Raw genomic sequence first — 19,718 nt, 5'->3', positions numbered from 1 at the left:
AGCTGGTAAAGGACTTTCCTTTATTTTGCTTGTATGTTTGTCTTGTTTTTCAGTATTTCAAAGCCATGCATGAACTTGTGAAAGCAAGCAAAATCATTTTGAAATACATTTTGATTTTGTCTACCTGTCATCTCCCCAAGGACCTGTATGAGGCCCTGGACCTCCGTTTGCAAACAAGTGCATGCCATTTTAGCTCCTGATAAACCTGTATTGTCCATGAATGCATCTGCCTTGTGAGAAACTGAGAGTTTTGCCAGAACATTTCTACTGCCGGTTTACACTGTGTTATACGGTAAAACATGGACGCTACATCTAAGAGCTGCCTGTGAAGCTTGTTGGGATAATTCAGCGTTTCTCTGGTGAGTGCAGTGCTTATGCTTGTTAACTGTATCCCATATGATGCTTTGTTTTAGTGACTGTCGCTGAAGTGATTGAAACAGTCCATTTCCAAGTGTGAAGCAGCGTAATCTGGCAGCTAGCGCTGCTGCTGCTCTGCTATGCTATGTTGTTAGCCGAAACACGAGGAGAACTATCATGTGTTAGCTCAGCTCTCAGGCTAATAGCGAGCTAATAATCTGAAACTTCATCTGAAAAACACGTCAGTTCAGTGTGACATCGTCAAATGTGGTCTCCTCATAGATCACCACTTAATGTCTTTTCATTTTTAAAGTCTGTCGTCAGATTGGGATGCATGTCGCCCAATAAAAAGCTTCTTTTACACACAAGTAGACCTGGAGAATTCTTATGCGTTTTAAGTCCACAACTTCCTTCGCTGACAGAGCTGGACAGATGAAATAGAAAAGATGTAAGTTAACCCTTTAAAATAGCTTTCTGGTAGATGTTGGTTATGCCGGACATAATTATAGACCATAATAATGAGGTAAAACGTGTTCAACAATGTTCTGAAACACACACGTCTGTCAGGACGTAAGATCTGTTTAAATGTCCAGATTTCCGAATGCAGTTCGTTATGACGATCTGTCTGACAAGAGAGAACGGAGGGACCGGTGTACGAGCTAGTGTAACGGCTAAGTTAAGACGCTTCTTGTATCTTGCTGCAGTGGGAAACCAGTGGTTGTGTTGTTCACCAGCTCTGTGTACAGTTCTCTCCATCAGTGTGACACACGTGGGCTGCTGATCGCAACCAAACAACATTTGAGTCAACCACAAGGTGGCATGCTGTAGTCAGCTGGGCAGTCATTCATTCTACCAGCCTGGGAGACTGCTGTGCATTGAGATCCTATGTATTACAACTGGAACTTAAGATCCTTCCTCTCATTGATGTTACAGGTCTGCATTACATCCGTATTCATAATGATAACTCCTGCGTTTGACCTAAGCCAAGATCCCGAGTACCTGATCCTCAACATCCGCGTGCCCTACACCAGAACATCAGAGTTTGACCTTCACATTGATGGAACAGATTTCAAGTTCTATGCCAAGCCCTACTTTCTCAGGTGAGTTTACCAATGCACACAATCAGATGCCGCCGCTGTTAAACTGAGGTTGGATGCAAGAGGGGGCGATGAAAGCAGTCAATTAACAGCTTCTCCGATCTCAGACTTAAATTTGCTGTGATTTGTTTTCTGACCATGGTGTTGGTCTCAATATCAATTGAATACTGTGGGGTGTTTGTTTATAGTGACTGTAACCATCTGTGTGCATGAATGTTATTTCCAGATTATCTCTTCCGGGAAGAATAGTGGAGGATGGGAGAGAAAAGGCCAAATTTGACATTGATAAAGGTACGTCCCATTGTTATATGATGATAACACACAGTGGAGGTCAGACAGTGTGACATGTCCATTGTATGGTTAAAGCACAGGCAGCTGTTGCATCAAATTGAGCCCAATTTATGCAATTTATGTAAGTAGCAGCACAAACTTAGCATGCACACCACCAGTCAAACCACCTTTTCTTCACTAGAGGGCAACTTACAAGAAGTTGAAGGCTCACATTTATTTTACAGTTAACAATGACACCATGTCGAGAGTGAGTCTCACCGTGGTCTGTAACTGGGACATGTCAGGTGGTGTGCAGGTGTGCGATCTGCATGTTATTCTGGCTTTGCAAGCGCAGTGCTGATGTAGATTCATAAATATTTATTGAAAATGAAAATCTAATTGTTGCAGTCGGAAACTTAAGGCATTGTGGTCCTCATAAGAACATACATACGCTTGCTTTGCATTATATTTGAGGAGTCACACTCTCTCACAAGGCACTGATTGACATTGTTCTAGTAGCAGCCAGTGATTGATCCCCGGGGTGTCTTTAATTTGTTCTTCAGTCAATCAGCCAGTGTAAATGATCCCCCTGATTTCATCCCATTTAAAAGGCCACTGGAACCATCTGTAATGTCATAATGATTGCAGCCTGCAGGCTGACTGTAATATCTCTATCCACAGTGACTGTGGCAGAGAGAGTAGGACTGTCCTTTAAGTATAAAGCAAGCAAATGAAATATTCTAACAACAATTTGGGCGACGTTTACCAGCGTCTAAACACCGCTCTCTGTCACCGTGATCTGTCTTTGACTTTCTGTTGCACATAATCATTTCTAATGAAGTTGTCTTTACGGAGGCGTCTGCCTTATGGACTCTGACACCTCATTGCCCGTCTGTCAGCATGGTCCCAGTTAACACGCTGTGTCCAAATAAGCCTGTAACATCTGCTAATAAAGCTCCGCTAATGAGTGTCCTTGTTTAGACTTATAATGAGCAATCATTAAGATCCCTCTTCCAGGCTCTCTATTCTGCAAGACCTGTAACTCAAGCAATTAGTCGGCTTCCCTCGTAAAGCACATCTAAGCTTTAACACTTGGGTGCATTGGAGCTTTATGAGGTCTTTAGGCGGCCGTCAGATTATATCTGTTGTGTGGCCAAATCAGTCTGATTCATCAGTCATGGATTGCCTGTCTTCTTTTAATAGCACATGCAAAGAAACTGTTTAGATTTGAAGTATTGCACGCACAGGTGGCCAGATTGATCGGCCGCTGTTTGTTCTTCACATTTCAATCTATGTACCAAACGTGATCAATCACACTGTCTTTAGTCTTTCCGATTGAAAGCAGTCTGTCATCAAACTGACTTCATATCACATGCAAGCTTTTAAAGAGCATTTAGTCATTTTTTTGATTAACGTAACTTCTCAACTCAAAGTTGATTTTTTTTGCATTGTTTTTAAATTAAGTTGAGCATAAAATGTCAAAGCTAACTCAGATGATGAGCATCCTGTCACAATAAAGATATTGAGTTCTTAATACTTAAAAGCAAACAAATCCTCCCATTTGAGCCACTGTAGCCACCAAGCCATCTGTGCTGCTCCTTGACATTTGGTAAATGAAGCAGTAATTGGTCGTCATAATTATAGCTGGGCTTGATTTCTCGTCAGTCATTTCATTGTTTCATCACTGGGTTGAGTGGAGTGATGCTACTAAAAAGGCGCTTTGCACTGGTTAAACATCCCTCACTTCATGTCCTATCTTGCTGTAGGTCTCTTCACTCTTCGGGTCCCTAAGGAAACCGCTGGAGAGCACTTCGAAGGACTTCAGATGCTGACGAGTCTCCTCGCCCCAAAAGGTTCCCGTTCAGCAAAACCACTGGTGGAGGACTTAAGCACAGGTGAGTGGAGTCTTTACATCAGCTGAGCTTGTTTTGCACAGCCTGACCAGTGTCAGTTGTGCAGTATTAATCTAGCTAACCATAACTTCTTAATGTCTCAAAAGAATGCAGTGAAAGCATGGGAGATGATGAAGATGAAGACGAGGAAGAATTTGACTGGCAGGTTGAGCAGGAGGTCTACAAGGAGAGCTCTGAGGAGGAGCTGAGAGGCCTGCAGACATACGGCTTTGGCAGTCAGAGGTCTGGAGTGTTTGCACGATTACAGGTGAGGTCACGGATGATGATCACTTCCTCCGTCTGTGAAGCCGTTTCTGAATGTGATGAGGCAAAGCTGCTGAGTAGGACTTTCTGAAGATGACACAGCAAGATTTGACACGTTGGGCCCGTCCTGACAGGAGGAGCTGGGCGACGTGATTGATGTCAAGAACCCAGACGGAACGACAGCAGCGCAGAGGAGGCAGGCCCGGCTGGAAGCGGAGGCGTCTGCTTTTTCTCCTGACCATTACCTGTGAGTTCATCAAAGTCAAATCCTCGTGACACCAGTGAAACCATGACGCCCCCGTGCTGCCTGTGACTTCCATGTGTCATTGCAGGGCTGATTTGTTTGAAGATGATGAGATAAAGGGGCTGCTGAAGTTTAGGCCGTGGTGGGCAAAGCTGAGTCCCTCTGCAGAGCAGGAGGGAGAAGCTGGTGAGTTCAAGCATTTTTTTTGCTTTGAAACAATTAATGCAAAATACAAACTCAGGTAAAGATGCTGTATGCAGTGTAGACATGGAGTGCATGTGAATTTGCACTTTAATTGAAGTTTGCCACCCTGATTTTGCACCGTTCTGCTCAAATACTACAACTAATCCTTTACATCAGAGCAATTTTCTCCCCTTGCAGTGAGACCTTATCAGATTTCTGTAGAAGTGAATCATTTGAGTTCTTCTAGCAACTGAAAGTAACCAACAAAGTAGTGACTGAAGGTGACCAGAAGGTGGCATGAAGTTGCAAAAATTGAGAGTGCAATCATTGTTAGTTAATATTATTTGACTAAATTAAAATACCCCTGATGACCGTTTTCACTTTCCCCCAGTGGTGCTATTCCACAGCTTCCATTAATAGCATTGAAACAGTGCGTGTGCATAGTTTCAAACGGGAATCTATTGGCTGGGACTTGCGCCTGGAAGGCACTGACATTGTTCTCTGACAATATATTAATCCCCAAAGGACACATGAGTCTTTTCGCTGCCCCCTTCTAGTGGAAGGTCAGCTGGAGAGCTGCTACAGAGCTGCACTCCCTGCCAGAGTGCCTCGGGGCTCTTCAGCAGGAAAGACATTTGCCATTATGAGAGATTGAACTTGGACCTTCCCTAATCACTACATCTTTCAGCTGCCTGTTGACCAATTTAAACAAGAACATCTGCTCAGTTAGAGTGTGACAACTCAAGCTCGGCATTTGTACTGTGTTTTCTTCAGTTTTCTTTTCGTAATCAGTTCCCATCCATTTCAAATCAATGGCTCATTTACTTAGATTGAGACGTGCAGCTTGTTGGCTGGAGCCTCCCAGCTTCATTTCTCCGCTCAGCCTCTTGCATGGGAGTGATAGCTCGTGAATCCTCGGCAATGCGAGAGGCTGTTTAATTGTGCCATCCGGCTCCTCTTAACAGCCTGCTAATTCCAGCACTTCCACTGTTTAAGCAGGCGTGTGGCTCACAGCCACAGCTTACATGTAGTGCATGGGTGTCGAACTCTTGAGAGAGGATTTAGATTAAACTGATAGCATTATCGCAGGAGGGAGTGCTGCCGGTCTCGTCTCCGCCGGCGCGAGGGCCCGATCGCTGACGAGCAGCCATCAGTCAGCAAACGCAAAGGCCATTAGTTTAGCCTCCGAAGAACATTATGGGTCCCTGCAGCCCCGCAGGCACCCTCGCCTCATTCTGCATTCTAAGACAGAGTGGCTCAGTCGGGAGCCCGGGCGTAGATAAATGGGCCAAATTAAACTTAATGGCTTGATTGACAGGTAGAATAGCATTAGCCTCAGCTGAGTGTGAAGAATGGCGGTCGGTCAGGAGATTTAAGCGTCTTACCGTCAAATCTTGAAAGCATGCTCATGATTTTAACTATTCGCCGTATATTTCAAATGCCGAATGCAACTCGTCCGCGTGCGTTTTTTCGCCTTTTTCCCTCCTTCACCTCCACTTAGCCTGACATAAATGTCGCCTGACAGATGGATGTGGACACAAGTGCTAATGAAGTAGAAACTGGCCCCTCTGTGCTCTCCGGTGTCGGGGCCAGCACACTGACAGGCCACAGCTGTCCACTGGAGGCCTTCATTCACACACACTGGTCCAGCTAAGTGGTCCTGACAGCTCAGCCTCTCGCTACCTGCTGCACTTTGTTATGGCTGGGTGCAGAAATGTGACCTTTGACCAACTAAGACAGTACTACCACTCTGCCCAAGTTTACAGTTTGAGCAGACTGTCATTAAATGTCCCTTTGATTTCATACTTGACCTGATCACAGTGTGTTTATGCGCAACATTAACCATATCTGCCATCCAAGGTCACATGTCGGCCTCGTACATTTGTGAAATTCTGGAATCGTTTTCCAACCCTCAGCAGTGTTTCAACAAAGCATATTTACTCCATGCCATCAGGCCATCTGGACCTGTAGAGAGCAGTGAAGAGCCAGGCTGCCGTTCCAACTGGAGGAATTAGGTCAGAAATTAATTTGCAATCAGCAGAAGCCCTCATACACTGTGTACTAATGCCCATTAGAACTGATTGGCTCCACAGCGGAGATGAATGAATGTGGTGTTGGGTAAATCAATCAGGTCTGCTCACCTCGCCTCACCGCTTTGGCTGCAAAACTAATAGAAAATATATCAACATCATCAGGCTGCTGGGTCCGACGTGCGAGCGAGTCGGGGTTCTGTTACCATTCAGAGTTTGTGTTTAGTTATTGCGAATGTCAGCTTTTAATTGCAAAGCCTCGACGTGTTGTGCAGCATCTTTTATCAGAACAGGCTGCACTTTTATCCTCGTGTAAATGAAGATCCACGAAAACACCTCCAGACACACTGCGTTATGTCAGCGTCTGTGTACTAGGTACGTCTTCGCTCATATATTTTATTCTTCAAGCGCCTGTGCATCCTGCCATTTGTCTACCATGTGTGTGCGCGCGTGTTTGAGACACACTGAGTGCATATCTGTTACTTGTGACTGCAAGTCAGTGTTTTAAATCTGTTTTTTTTTAATACATATATATCATCCCGTCTCTCAGTGTGTGTCTTTGTTTGAAGAAGAGTGTGTGCAGACGCAGGCGCACACGCACGTGGCCCTTTGTGTCCGTCTGTGTGTGTTCTGCTCGGCTGTGCTCTGCAGCTGCACTGATGAGGGACTCAGGTAGCGTCTGCAGGGAGCTAAAACCTGACGTAATGCAGCAGGAATCTCCATCCCAGCAGAGCCAAGTTCCCACTGCAGCCACAGAGATCATTGTGAAGCGCCGCGTGTGTGTGCGCCGCACGTGCTCGTGTGTATATGTACATCGAGGCTGAGCGTGTGAGTTTGTGTATTTGTGCACACGCTGCAGCTAATACACACCAGCGCTTCGTGCGCATCAGGGGCTCAGTGCAGGGACTCTCCTCTCCTCATGCAGAGAGAGGAATTGCTTTCAGCTGTTTTATAAGCTGCTGGAAGAAAGAAAAAAGACTGTTGAGTTACAGCGTGTTCCTGCAGACATTCAGCGCGCCTTTCAATACCGAACGATTCAGATAGCTTAAATGGGATTGAAGTCTGTTTGTGCCGCCCCATTAGGCTTGCCACAGATCCCCATTAAGCAGATGCCTCTTTCAAAAGGCAACAGTTAGTGAATTTGCAGAGAGCAGGGACGCGGAGGTTTTGAGATATTTTCATATGATGGAACTTTATGTTTTCTAAATGCAAAGCTGTTCAGCCTTCGTACACATCTAAATGGGAGCGGCTTTACTAATTGAGCTAATTTAATGTCGGCCTCTTTGGCCTACTTTGCCTCTCATCAGCTCCTGTCATGTTGCGCTTCAGCTGGCCACGTTTTGCCACCCACTTCATTTTGCCACACAGCCGGACTGTAAGCTGCCGCTTTAGAATGAAAATCAGCTGCAGCTGCACAGTCGATCCTTTTATATTACCACAACAATGACATTTCAAGGTTGGGCTGTGACACCATGACACTTGTGTGGTTAGCATTCATGAGATTTGGGCATCTGTGTCGTTGCATATTGCAGTCTGCAGTTTGTGAACACACAGGCATTCCCAGATAAACATGTTCCATTTGAACTGGGAATCAATTAAAATGCAGTTAAAACCCTTTTTACACAGTTGAATTGGCTGAAAAACAAACGTACCCTCTGCGCCTTCTTTCCTCCTCTGCGATGTTCTTGTGGTGGACCTCACATTTGTTCTGTAGTTGTCAGGCTAAATATCAAGGCTTCCTGTACATTTTGGTGAGAATTCATAGGAAAAACCAAACTCTCAGTCCAGAGCCTTCAGCCAAATCATGTCGTTGTTTTTTAAAAGTTATGTGTTTTCCCTGTTCACACTCAAACACTCGGCCTCTGTTTTCAGTCTGATACAGTCCTGAAATTGTTTTCAAAAAGATCATTTTTGGGTGTGAAATCACATGATTAGTGTGAGCGGAAGGCCAAAACTGAGTGATGCATTTTCACATTGAGCTGCTTAGTGTGGACACTAAACCCAATTTATTAAGCTATTTTTATCAAAAATAAACACAGTGCTTACAAAAGACTGGTGGTGTCCTGAAATTAAAAACCTTCCCTGTGAAATCCATGTTCTTGTGCAGCTGTGTCATTCACCGACGATGAAAAGGAGCAGCTGAGAAAATTCACCAACCGCTCCCACCTACTAGACAAGACGTCTCTTCACCAAGTGTGGCTCAGCCTCGTGGACATCCTGCTGGCTTATTCCTATGAAGTGCGCTCTACAGAGGGAGAGCACAATGTGAGTGAGTGTGTGTATGTGTGAAGAGGCAACTCCTCTGAGCAGCACTTAGTCTTGGATGACAAAGCCCTCTATCCTCAAATCCTTTAGACCCCCTTCCATTTCATTCAGAGCCTTAAGAGATTACCAGCAGATCCAAGAGCTCAGTCCAGGCCTCTTTGTGTCACTCCTCTAAGGTAGCTGCAGAGCGGTAAGGTGAGCGAGGCTGATTTCATTGTTAAAAGACAGTTCAGAGCATGCGTGAATCAAATACGAGAAGTATTTGATAAGGCGCAATGTTGGATTAAAGCCCAGCTATGAAAACAAATTCTATCACATGTGAGCATTTTCATTTCCATGTGGGATGTTTTAATACGGAGAGTTTCGAACAAGTCCCCTTCTTTATTTCAGTTCCATTGTAGCCTGATCTTTGCTGAGAGCAGAAATCTGAGCAGCTGCTTTGATTTGTGCCAAAGCAGAATTAATTGTACTGTATGTCTTTGTTGTATTTCCTGTCTGTTCCCGTTGTGGTAAGTGGTCCTCTTCATCCCTGCAGGTAGAGTCACCATGGACAATCAGAAAGCTCAGCGGGACTCTCTGCTGGCTGGAGGTGAGTCACTTATTACGCAAGGAAATAAGATGAACTTTGAGTGAATGATTTACTCTCATGTACTTCCTCATTTATTTAATATGGACAATGCACTAGACAGCCCGTCAAAGACTGGTCAAGTGGCTCTTTTTTATCTGCTCTTCCTGGTCAGATGTCCACGGACTCTTCACCTCCTTTGCTTTTACACTTCCAGATCTGTTTACAGTTCTGGGGAAGCATGTACTGTATTGCTTATGTGAAAAAGTTGTAGAAAGCCTTTAGTGGCAGCAAAGGGAGCTGTGCCAAGTCTGAGTGATGTCACCTGAGTCAGCACTGGTTGGGCCTGAAAACTATGAGTTTGAAAAGAAAAATATCAGGTGTAGAGCGAGAAAGAAGTGAGCTCACCAGACCTCTGTTGCCCGCTCTTCATCTCTGCTTGAAATCTCCAACCAAACTCTTGACGGTCAGGGTGAATTGTGAGTACTGTAGGTTTTGACAATGAAGAGGAAAATGTCGAATTAAAGCTGACATCTCTGGTTCTTCTGCATCTCGTTCCATTTTCCTCTGCTCACATTCCCCTGCTGTGACTTCTTTATTTATGCCCCCTCTAAATATTTCTTCCTGTTTTTTTCATGCAGCTGACTTGCATCCTTAACCACTTGTGCTTTTTAAATTGTCTGTGGGCGAGGTGAGACCCATTAACAGATGAAACTGGTTTCCATCAAGCAACAGATGTGTATTTAGAGAACATGTTGGCAGGTCTTGTTGCCAGCTGAGAGCTGGAATGCTGCTGTTCCTGACCACCCAACCACGTCTGGAGTGTCTTCATCAACCGTTCTTGCTGTTTGTGTCCCGCTTGCCAACAACATTGCAGCATGGTGTGACACCAGTATGTGGAAAACTGGGCTTATTCTATAAGCAAGTGTTGTTGAAAGCTTTACTTTACTTAATTACTCAAATTAAAAAAGCACCCAATAAAGATCCATTACGTTCCCATCCCTGCATTCAGCTAGCCAGCAAATAGACAGGGCCGTAAAAGTAGATATGTAAATTTAGACCAAAACATATGCATCATTGTGGGAAAAGGGCATGATTTCCATTGAAATGTGGCCTCGTCAGCACCATATGTAAGATTTTTGTAAGTGAAACAGAGTTCAGATTCAGCTCAGCTTTGCTCTTTATCTTAATGATTGCATGCTCACAGAGGCAGTTCTTTTCTCCTTCAGGTTAGATGTATGCTGGCAGGTCCAGGTTGTTTAATGATGTACGTATATCTTCTTTTCTCAAACTAGAAAAGAAAACATTGTTAAAACCAAAGGACAAACAGTTGCCTACGTTATTCTGCCATTATTTTCCTCAGTTTGGATTTCAGACTTAGAAACAAACTTTGTGGAAAATACTTATACTTAATATATACTTAATAGGAGTTCGCTTATGCCGTCTAACATCTTAGCCCACGTCCATGGTAAAAGGACTCCTTTTTAGAATTGTTATTGTGTCAGATTGGGGTCCGTTCATGCCGAATTGTTAAGTTTGCTATAACAACAGGAAATGGCTAAACCTCTCCCTCCTCCTGGAGCTGATGATGGCTGCATCCAGTCCAATGTGAGCAGCCGAAGGAAGCATGCTCCATTTTGACAGACAGATCACAGTCTGGTCTAGGCTCATTACACCTTTATTCTAGTGTTTCCTGCTCTCCGTTATTTCTTATTTTAGTATTTCCAAATAGTCAAACACAAAGTTCAGGTGTTCTCGTTCCAGTTTAGATTACTGTTAAGTAGAAAGCAGTGATTTAGGTTGATTTTTCAGTGTAAACATAGTCAGTAAGTCATAGTCAGTTTTGACGTTCTGTTCCAAGAAGCAGGTTCACTGAGTAATCCAGTAACTAAACTGAGTAAAACCTGACCTGGAATAGGTCTTCTTACATCAGACCTTTTCCAGATTTGAGGAGGTTTCACATTTTACTCAGCGAAGTTATTGAGATTACTCTGTAAAAAGCTTCTTGGAAGAGGCCTCTGCGTTGTGAGAACAATGCATCGACAGACAGAATGATCAATGACGGGGATGTTGGCTGAAATGGTAGAAGTTTGGCTTTGAACGTTTCTGTGATTTTTGTATCTTTGCAGGTGTGGTTTTGTCAAACATTGAGGTTTTCTGTCTGTTCTGCATCGCCGGGCTGTTGCTTCAGATTTCTCCACTTCAGGAGGCTTAGTGTGGAGCTCAGATTGTAGAGGAAACCGTGTATTTGCAGCAATGTGGGCATTGCCGGAGGAAGCGGTAGCCCCCGATCACCACGCTGGTCCAAATAAACCTGACAAAGGCCCCGTTCACATCCGCATCCACATATGCCCAGATTACATGTAGGCTTTTGGTTTAAATCTAAATGCATTTCATGTAAAGCTGGATTTATAGTTGACGCAAGGGATTAATGGGAGGCCCACCATGATGCTCATGGCGTATGTTTTGCCTTTTAGTTCACGTGTTTATGTCACATTGATGGCATAAGACTAGACTAATGTACCCAACATGATTAGGCCTTGTCCTGCTGTTCCCACAGTAACTGTGTGTCACTGAGCTTTGTGATGTACACTGATGGTGCGCTGTGCACGTACTTGTATAATTGGAATTACATCCAGTCAGTAATGAGACATCGCTTTGTCTCATTACTGACGAGGAGACGGCTCTCTTGCATCACTGTATTTATTTTCCTTCACTCTCTGTGTTACAGAGCAATGATGGTGTTGAGCAGGAGGTTTTCAGTTCATAAAGAAATTGAAATTAAAGTAAATTGATTTAAAGGATCAGTGTGTAAGATAAGGGGGCCTGTTGACAGAATGTGGCAGAAATGGAATGTGATGTTCATCAGTTGTTAATCTTTTGAACTCATGCTTTAACTGGGAAGAGTTTCATACCATGGAAGTGGTCCAACCGTGAGTCACATGACATTGTCTACAGCAAAAATGAATGGGACCTTTACGTGTTAATACCAGGGGTGTGCAAAATACCTCTTTCCACCTCACAGCTCTGTCTCCGCAGCCATGGTAGCCTGAAGTGTAGTCATTTTTAAGCAGGTGCACATCCACTCCAATGTAACCCCTTAATGAACAACCATAAATCAAGCTTAAATCTCAGCTGACAGTTGTGCACGAACACATCTGCCAAGACAGATGATGCCGTTGAATAGAAGATCCTTCATTAATGTCAGGGACACATTAATTCACACGACACTACAGAGGTGGTAAGTGCGTCCCAGGGCACCTTCAAATATTTCTTGAGCGATAAGATCCCACGGTGTCCTCATTAGGTGTTGGACATGCACACATGCTCGGCACTTGTGATCGAATCGCCCGAGACGCGTGCCGTAGCTAATTATAAACAAGTCGACGAGGCTGCTCGGAGGAGCTTGGTTGCCGAGACCGTGACCGCAGTCTGAGAGGTAGTAGTTTTCCTGTTGTGGTGGCAGTGGAGTAAAGAACAGTCTTCACCTGCCTGGCAGCCCTGTGCTGCTCGTCAGTCAGTCAGCAGAGCTGTCAGCTCCTATTGACAGGCCACCTCGCTCAATCCCTCACTCCCTGTCTCCCCTTCCTCCTCCTCCTCCTTCTCCTCCTCCTCTCTTCACCTTGTGCTCTACAATAGATTCCTCTCTGTCTTTGACTGTGTGTCTGTGTGTCACAGCTGAAATCAGCTCTGCTTCCTGACTCCATTCTCCCTCTCTGCCATCGCTTTTTTCTGCACTCGCTGTCTGTCTCTCTCGCCTCACTTATGCTGAACATTCTGCTTTCCCCCCACCACCTTATCCCGCTGCCATCCCCTCTCCCCTCCTCCCTCCATCTGCTGCATGTTTACTTGTCCTCAGTCGACTGCGCTGGTGTGACTGTGGTTCCTCCCCCCGCAGCAGCAGACCTTATTTACTCTCTTGCTAAACAAGCCCAAGGGAAAGCATGATCCCCGATGACACGCACTTGCAAGCTCGCAACACATCCCTAACAAGCCCCAAAGAAGAGAAGAGAAAAGAAAGGCAGGATAAAAATCTCTGTTTCTGTCTGCCGGCTGTGTGTCCATTAGCACAGAGAAAATCTGAGAGTTAAGGCAGTGATTAAAGAGAAGCAGCAATTAACAAGCTAAGGCTGCAGAGGTGTTTAAGAGTTGTGAGCCCCTGTTTTGCCAGCTCTATAAATGAGGGGTTGTTAGGAGTAATTAGCGCACCAGTGACTGCAATGCACACCAATGAGAGCCAGTCTTCAACCTAAGGGTGAAGGAAAACTGGGTGGAAAACATGTGGTTGAACACTCGACTGTTGCATCGGTTTGTCTATTTCCATTTCCTTCCCTTGTTGCGTAAAAACACGGTCTGTTCTTGTGCTGGACGCTGTTCTAAGTTTCACGTACTCTGTTCTGCAGACATACAGCTCCTTGAAAGATGTGCTGGTGTCATTTGGACGCAGGGTTTTGTGCTACCCGCTCTACAGACACTTTGCCATGGTCTGTGCGGCTGCTCGTGACACAACGAAGATTTTGCAGTCAGGTGAGTCCCCAAGAACCACCAACTCCCACACACACATTGTCAGAGTAAGCCGAAAAAGACAGTCAGCATGCTTTCGTGGTACGATCTCGTGCAGAAGCTGACCGCTGGACACACACGGTTTGGAGAAAGTGGTTCATGCTGCTCATTCTACGCCGTGTGTTTGAAAGTAATATTCCTCCAGCTCAGATAGAGAGTGGCCCGACTCCCACCTCTTCTGGGAGAGAAATGTGGATTAGTTGAGAACGGACTGTTGACTTTGATATCTCAAAGCCCAGAGTAATCTTTAAATCAAAATCCCCTGCGGCCAGATGAAACTGTGCAGTGTAAACACACTCAGGATGTGTGAGGGCTAAGATTATCCAGCTTGTGATGATTTTAATGCTGGTAAATGACAGCAAATTAAAGGCCTTTTAAGCTCCAGATTAGCATTTCTGCGCCTCATTAAGTAGGAAGATGAGTTGATCAGAAGAGCCATGGAAATGGCAGTTGGAGCCACTCTTTCCTCTCACCTTTCTTTCTCTTACCTCAGACACTCTTGTTCTGCCGTAATGAGATTTCTCATGTTCGTTGTGAGCCTGGAAATTGTTCCAGTGCTTACTGACAGCTCATATAACGTCATACTCTGGTTCCTCTTTGTGCTAAAATAAGCAACCGATAAGAGGCTCTGCTTTTTTGTTTCAGTGTATTATGGGAGAAAAAACTAGTATTTCACTGTTATTTTCCATAATGTTCACTCCATAGACTGTATATAAGAAAGTGATGGTGATTTCTAATGGCCAGCTACTAATGGTGACTTCACTGATTGCAAAAAGAAGTCCAAGTGCATAGAAGTCTATGAGAAACTGACCCTCCGTAAACTTTTTCTGAATGAATTTGTGATCTCAGTTGCTAGATTCAAGTCTTTATAATACAACAGCATGTTCGGAAAGTGAAGTCAACAGTAAAGCAGGGTATGCTTTAAGACGGGACTTCTTAAAGTCTGGACCTCTGGATCAACTAGCAGCCCGCGGGTCAAATGCGTCATCTAACATTATTCACCAGTAGAAGAGGCCCAGTCCGTCCTGAGATGATCGTCAGTTAGCATGCCAACCCCTGGCAACGAGCCAAAAGGTCCATAATTCGCAGTTCACCCGCTCTACGGAGCTTGTTTGTTAGATGCAAGAGGCAGCACTTGGGTTTATTTCTGTTGGCCAATTGTTGTATTGAGTCGCAAAGCAAGTATTTTTGTTTGCTTCCTGGGACCCTGAAGAGGAGGTTTTTGTTGAGATGAGGTCTCCTTTCATTGATAGTTGGACTGAGCACTGACTGCGTCCTTGGAGGTCTGAGAGCATTTTTATTCTCCATGATTTTTGGAGTCTGTTCACACTGACATCGGCTCATGAAAATAACATTCATTTTGTCAAGAAGTGAAAGAATTCAACAATAATAGGCTAGTTAGGCCTAAATATATTATACATATATACATGTGTATGTGTTATTTAAAAGTCAAGCCCTCACAGTGTCTGCTTTGAAACATTTTGGTCCTTGGACAAATGTAGTTGAACCCTGCCAGCTTGTGTTATTAAGAGGCTACAATACATTATAGAGTTTAACGTTTGTATTTTGGAATAAACGTTTTGTTCATCAACAAATCGTTAGTGACGTTAATATTCAGTGTAGCTGGAGATCATTCACCGTGATCCTGTCCCAGATGGCAACGAGAGAGCGTGCAGAGAGCATTGTGTGTTGTTGCTGCTCAGTTCACACATTAATGTTACACCAGAGAATTTGTTCATCAGTTCCTGAGTGAACGTCTCATTTTATCTAGTTAACAATTTGTAGATGTGTAAATGCAGCTGTAAGAATATGTCAAACCAAGGCGCGCCGGCCATCATGCCAAACTCAAGGCTTCAAAACAATGACCCACAAGCCCATGGGTGATGTCATGGTGGCTACGTCCACTTCTTTTATACAGTCTGTGGAGTAAACATTATGCAAAATAGTAGTGACATAATCAGCCTTTTTTCCTGAATACATTGAAAGAGTGTATGGTTCACTCACAACTCATAACCGTCATTATTTGCCAGCATTAGGGAAGTATGAGTAATAGGGCTTTTCCTTAATGAACTGTAACACTCCAGTAATTTGGCCTGGCGTGTGTCTGAGGGTGTGTTTCCTCCCAGCATAACTTTACACGCTAATTAATTTGTCAGGATAAAGCAAATGGAAATGCATGCTGCATGTTTGAGGCACTTCAGTTAAGTGGCTGTGAAAGCAAACATTCATTGGTATTAGCAAAACAAACCCATTAATGGCAGCGCACAGGTTAAGTCCTCCGAGGAAATGTTATCCGGGGGTAAATATTTGAACAGCCCTCTGGCAGCATGGCGAGTATTCTCAAGGAGCTCCTCCACCTGCCTCCTAAGTAGCTGTAACTAAAGAGCTACAGGGCAGGTAAAGACAAGCGGGGGGCGGGGGGAGCAAGAGTTGGGATGTGTGGAGGGGGGCCTCTGGTCGTGCTGCTTTCATGATTGAACTGACAGGACAAGACAAGAAAATGCCAGATGTGGTCCCCTGTTACAGATCCATCCTCCATGCACCTCTGCTCTCATTCATTCAGGCACATTTTGCACTGGTCATGGCATTTTGTTTGGGCAATCTGAGAGGGAGGGCAAGGAAATTTGGGGAATTTAATATGTGGAAGTCACATTTTAGGCCAAATAAGCACTCTGACCGAGTGTGGCAAATCAAGGAGGAGTGATGACATTTTATTACCAGGACATGGTGTGAACACTTCAGGTTCAAGTGACTGATGGTCCTTTATTGGATGAGATGCATGGATTGTGTGTGTGCATTTGTGACGAGAGGGGAAAAGGAAAGAGGCAAAGTATGAAGTACAGTGCTGAGATTGAATGCTACACTACTGTATGTTCATTTGAACTAGATGTACCAAACTGCACAACTGAAGTGTTCAACTGTCATGGCTGAATTGCATTGGCACATTGGACCTGAAACTGGATCAGGATGTACCTCTCGTGCCTTTCAAGCTCATCATCATCATCATCGTCATCGGAGGCAAAATCAGACAAAGGCAGAACAGTTCCTGCTGCTTTTCCTGTTTTCTGAAAGTGCCTCTGGTCTCACTCTCAAAAACTGAAAAAGGAGAACACAGAATTCGTAGTGTTCTTTAAAAAAAATGGAGTTCATCTGAGTCTCAAAATCTTTTGCTCTCACATTTCCTGAAAGCACAATCCCCTGTGCCCTGTGTTGTTTCTTTCATCAGTGTTACCCTCAGCCCACGCAGTGAGGCAGTGTTCAGCCATCAAACCAATAACAACAGAGTCTATTCGTCACCGCGTTTCTCTTTTTGCAGATGATGTACTTTTATTTTTGTCCGAGGTTCAACAGTCTTTCTCTATGGAAGCCCATTTGTGCCATTGTGAAGATCATGTCAGCCATTATAATGAGAAACGTTCTCAAAATGATGAAAATATTGAAATAATGATGTAGTATATCAAAATAATGAGAAACTTTCTCAAACATGGTCGTTATATTGAGATGTGGTAAATATTTTGTAATACTAAGTCATTATTTTGATAATTTCTCATTATTTTTAAATACTAAGTCATTCTTCTAATGATTTACAGCATCTTTTTTTGGTATTATCGAGATTTTCAAGAAGTTAAGCTTCCTCTCAAGTTACAAAGTCAAAGGAAGAAAATCTGCGTGATGCTGGTGTGAACCACGATATTCCAGTCATTTCTTATTTTTTTATGTCTTGGGAAAGACAAATATTTCTCTTTAGAAAAGAAACTGTGAGAAAGAACTCTGCTGAAATAATGAACGCTGTCCAAAGACATCAGGATAGATTGTGCAGACAGATTCTCTATCAGCCAGAATTTCAATAATTAATATGAATGTTCTACCTAGAATAGATTTTCACAGTTCCATGTTATCTTTGTCCCTTCTGCCCAAGTGCTGGGAACATTTGCATAAAATAATCTCTCAGTTCATATGGAAATGAACACATCCCAAAATGAAAATGAAAACTTAACAGCAAGGGAAAAGAGTGGAAATTTGGCAGTTCATGAAACTATATGCTTCGCCTTACATGTTTGTCCTTTATTAAGGCGGTTCACTGATGATAAATCGATTCCATGGTTTGAAATAGAACGGGGAGTTGGAACTGCTTTCCCTCTGAAACAGATATCATCCTCACATTTTTCTGTTAGACAATATAAACTAACATATGTGGTAGATTTTTAGTGCAAGGCTGAAAAATGTCCATAATATGATACAGAGTCCAAGCTGAACAAACTTGAATGTTGATGCACTCTTCTCATTTCTTATGTATCGATCGCCGTACATTATCTTTGCTGCCTCTGCAGGTTTTGTAATCTCCACATTTTTGTGCAGAAGACACAGCAGGCTTTGTTTTGGGTGCCCTTCACACCCACCACTACATCTATGCAAGCCTGCTCGTCCAGCGGACATGAAAGAACTGCTGTTGTCCATTTGGATTGCATGTTCTTCCCCCTCTTATTGGACAACCTGCTCTTGCCAAATCAACCTTGCTCACATCAAGAAGAAACAGCATCTTTCTAATGTTAAACCACTTCATTTTCCTCCGGTACAGATTCAACTGTTGGAATAACAGATCACACGGGGGGGGGGGGGGGGGGGGGTAGCAGCTGCTAACCAGTGAGCCAAACTCACATCTCACATGTTGCCAGGAGCATTCTCCAGAAGCACCTGAGTCACGATCATTGATTTAACGAATGTTTCCCAATAACAGTTTGAATCCATTAAATGTCAGTGTTCCAATTATTTACTTTTCTGCATTGAGACATAATCTTTAGAGAGAGAGAGAGAATCGCGATGCAGCTCCGAATCGATTCCCTCCACCCCACCCCAACTCTCCAAGATCAATGTTGAACTGGTGCAGAGAGCAACCTTTCCCCTGATTCTCTCCAAACAACTCATGAATCTTCCCTGTGAAAAAGAAGTCAAATCTTGGATGTGAGTGTGTTTTTGCCTCACATGATCCAAGTCCTGAATTTTGAGGGCAGAGTTCCCTGCATACGATCTCATGCTCAAACGAGAACCAAATGTTTGTTTAAGGTTTTCCTCGCTGCGAGTGCGCTGTTTATTTTGATTGACCTGGAATGTCTCTGGACAATGCCAACCAGCTCTGCGGAGGTGGAGAGGAGCATTTTCTCTTGCCCACTGTGGATTGTTGGCCTCATCATAAGGCTATTTATATGCCTGATTGGACGGAGAAGTGCTGTGACAGTTTGGCATGTTGTATACTTCAGGGAAAAGTGATTTGCCAGAATAACAAATGGAGATTCAGTGTGGTGCTCTGGTGGTGTTGAAAGCTGCAGCATACTGTCTAAAATGTTCTCCAACCTATTTCCAAAGCGCAGGTGTCGACCATGAGCCACGTCATCTGCATTGTAACAGAAAACTCCCACCATTTAATAGATAAACACGCTTGATAGTTTGCATACTTTGGCTGGCTGATGATTTATTTAAATCGTGATTAAGATCCAATTTTCTGCAATGCATCACATGCTGAACGATATCCTCTACACATGGAGTGGTGTGTGCTTCTGGTGGGTGGACAGTTGCTCCCAAAAAGCACATATTTCCTCACTAACATGTATGTGGTATCTAACTCTGCAGAGAATTGCAGTTTCATGCGCCAAGGTTTTGAAATATTCATCTTGATTTCTGCTTCCTCCACCCCAGCTCCATGGAGGTTTGTTTACGGTGCTCAAAGCAACACAAAAAGGAGTTTCATAAAACACATAAAAACATCTTCATTGGCAGGAGACATTTGCATTCAGCCTGAGGGTGAGGGAACAAAGTTATCTCTCCAACTCTTTTGTTTTTTAGACTCTAATTATTGCCGTTACAGCATCACGAGTCATTAGTGGGAGTCAAAATCACGAGTCGAGCTCGAGCATAAGCCCAGTAGCATCAGTGTTTCTCCGGCTGGGGAATTTCCAAAGTTCTGCAATGGATAATTCAAATAGCAGGCTT

The 19,718-nt window shown here is 43.9% G+C and overlaps 1 protein-coding gene across 1 annotated transcript in view; it reads left to right on the top strand.

Annotated features, from left to right (window-relative positions):
* The first annotated feature begins 277 nt into the window (after positions 1-277).
* The window catches only part of shq1 (SHQ1, H/ACA ribonucleoprotein assembly factor), a 36,471-nt gene continuing 17,030 nt past the window's right edge, over positions 278-19,718 (top strand). The window contains exons 1-10 of the mRNA XM_076745380.1: positions 278-359; positions 1,291-1,457; positions 1,681-1,745; positions 3,491-3,619; positions 3,724-3,884; positions 4,015-4,127; positions 4,213-4,310; positions 8,445-8,602; positions 9,138-9,191; positions 13,571-13,694. Of these exons, the coding sequence (XP_076601495.1) occupies positions 1,315-1,457; positions 1,681-1,745; positions 3,491-3,619; positions 3,724-3,884; positions 4,015-4,127; positions 4,213-4,310; positions 8,445-8,602; positions 9,138-9,191; positions 13,571-13,694 (1,045 nt within the window). The 5' untranslated portion in view covers positions 278-359; positions 1,291-1,314. The remainder of the gene's footprint in view (positions 360-1,290; positions 1,458-1,680; positions 1,746-3,490; positions 3,620-3,723; positions 3,885-4,014; positions 4,128-4,212; positions 4,311-8,444; positions 8,603-9,137; positions 9,192-13,570; positions 13,695-19,718) is intronic.

This window comes from Chaetodon auriga, chromosome 2 (assembly GCF_051107435.1).
Source record: "Chaetodon auriga isolate fChaAug3 chromosome 2, fChaAug3.hap1, whole genome shotgun sequence".
Classification (NCBI taxonomy): domain Eukaryota; kingdom Metazoa; phylum Chordata; class Actinopteri; order Chaetodontiformes; family Chaetodontidae; genus Chaetodon; species Chaetodon auriga.
The sequence above is the reverse complement of the archived record's forward strand: the minus strand, read 5'-3'. Positions and strand labels throughout refer to the sequence as shown.